Below are 632 nucleotides of genomic sequence, written 5' to 3'. Positions count from 1 at the left end.
GGGCGGGCGGGCGGAGGAGGTGGCCGCCCGGACCTGACCTCGCTGTGCCCCCAGGCACGCGGGTGTACAGCCCCCCGGAGTGGATCCGCTACCACCGCTACCACGGGCGCTCGGCCACCGTGTGGTCCCTGGGGGTGCTGCTCTTCGACATGGTGTGCGGGGACATCCCCTTCGAGCAGGACGAGGAGATCCTGCGGGGCCGCCTCTTCTTCCGCAGGAGGGTCTCCCCAGGTGCGTGGCGGCGGCGGGCGGGCCCGTGGGGTGGCTCGACCTGACCCGCGCCCCTCCCCCCCCAGAGTGCCAGCAGCTCATACAGTGGTGTCTGTCCCTGCGGCCCTCCGAGCGGCCCTCGCTGGACCAGATCTCCGCCCACCCCTGGCTGCTGGGGGCCGAGGCGGGCGGCCCTGAGAGCTGCGACCTGCGGCTGTGCGCCCTGGACCCCGAGGACTCGGCCAGCACCACCTCCAGCAGCGAGAGCCTGTGAGGCCGCCGGCATGCCGCGTCTCTCCCGGAGGGCCCCGCGAGCCCGGCCGGCGGCGCCCCCTAGCTTTGAGTGCCTTTCCGAGGGGCCGGCTCCCCGAGCGCCCAGTGCCCAGAGGCTCCGGGGTGGGGTCCCAGCGGCCTGCGCCCCG

General features: G+C 75.3%; 1 protein-coding gene across 1 annotated transcript in view; it reads left to right on the top strand.

Moving 5' to 3' along the window:
- Nucleotides 1-626, top strand: part of PIM3 (Pim-3 proto-oncogene, serine/threonine kinase) — a 17,199-nt gene extending 16,573 nt beyond the window's left edge. The window contains exons 5-6 of the mRNA XM_012735086.1: nucleotides 20-231; nucleotides 297-626. Of these exons, the coding sequence (XP_012590540.1) occupies nucleotides 20-231; nucleotides 297-484 (400 nt within the window). The 3' untranslated portion in view covers nucleotides 485-626. The remainder of the gene's footprint in view (nucleotides 1-19; nucleotides 232-296) is intronic.
- Nucleotides 627-632: the final 6 nt, after the last annotated feature.

Source organism: Condylura cristata, unplaced genomic scaffold (assembly GCF_000260355.1).
Source record: "Condylura cristata isolate star-nosed mole 26May11 unplaced genomic scaffold, ConCri1.0 scaffold00004, whole genome shotgun sequence".
Classification (NCBI taxonomy): domain Eukaryota; kingdom Metazoa; phylum Chordata; class Mammalia; order Eulipotyphla; family Talpidae; genus Condylura; species Condylura cristata.
The sequence above is the reverse complement of the archived record's forward strand: the minus strand, read 5'-3'. Positions and strand labels throughout refer to the sequence as shown.